Source organism: Vavraia culicis (assembly GCF_000192795.1).
Source record: "Vavraia culicis subsp. floridensis unplaced genomic scaffold supercont1.160, whole genome shotgun sequence".
Classification (NCBI taxonomy): Eukaryota; Fungi; Microsporidia; family Pleistophoridae; genus Vavraia; species Vavraia culicis.
The window spans coordinates 1-1100 of NW_007360763.1; the positions used below are offsets into that span (position 1 = coordinate 1).

The window sequence follows — 1100 nt, forward strand, 5'->3', positions numbered from 1 at the left end:
TCCGACTTTACAACGACACCTATTTGCTATTTTAAGCCAGCCATCTATATTTTGTGGTATTGAAGACATTCAAACCTGAAAAGAAGTATGTTTGGTTAACATTCCATAAACAAAAGCTAATGGCCATGGTCGGCTTCGCCAAACCAAAAAATGCGTTATTTGGGCGTTGATGTGTGAGGAGATGAATAAACATTATTAGTTAAATAATTCACAAACATAATCTAACAACGACAAATGGATACCATGTAGCATGCTATGCCCAGACTAAGACAAAACATTAATGATGCAAGCAATATAAACAACAATAGAAAATTTATTATAAGAGTAAGAAGCAAAGATCTATAAGCTTTCTATAGCTAAAAAATAAGATATAGTAATCTACAAATATATAAAAAATACTTGTTCCAGCATTATAAGGCGATTTTTGTTTGAGAAACGATCAACTTATCTAATAAATTCAGTTGCTGTATCATTCCCGTCAGCCATATCTGGTACGCAAAGTCTCCGTAAAACTATTTTTTAAATTCGTTTATTTACACGAGTTACGTGCTGATCAATTAACGAGCTGTATAATTAATGCACATATTCTTGTGTTATAGGAATAAAAACTTTTCATTCAGAGCTATATGTTGAATTAAGGTGTATCCGATATTTTAATTTTAATTTTAGTTTATACAGCATATTACGCAATTCTCATTCCTTATCTTAAGGAACACCTTTTATGTTTCGAGGTCCGACCCTTCCCCTTCCGTACTTAATTCCTTAGAGTTCTCGTATTTCCCATTTTAGAATTTTTCAAGTAATCACCCCGCGTAACAATCACTAAATTGGTAAATGAATCGACTATTACTCAGAAAATAGCAATAACTAAGAACCATTTTTTATTTTAACGATATGTGGCTTTAAATTTTATCTGGGTTAATTTGATATGTGATTGTAGATTCTGTCTTGTTATCATCTGTCATGACGATTTATAATTAAAATTTCGACCCTTCACTATGACAACGAAGTGGACATCTACTAAACTACGCGAAGCCTTTATCGAATATTTCAAGACAAGCAATCACACGATTGTGGATAGCTCGTCTGTCATACCACAC

The 1100-nt window shown here is 32.5% G+C and overlaps 1 protein-coding gene across 1 annotated transcript; it reads left to right on the top strand.

Moving 5' to 3' along the window:
• Positions 1–998: 998 nt before the first annotated feature.
• Positions 999–1100, top strand: VCUG_02694 (uncharacterized protein; the record flags this gene model as incomplete). Its single annotated transcript, XM_008077513.1, has 1 exon — positions 999–1100. A coding segment is annotated over one exon (102 nt), but the record flags the coding sequence as incomplete, so codon positions are not given.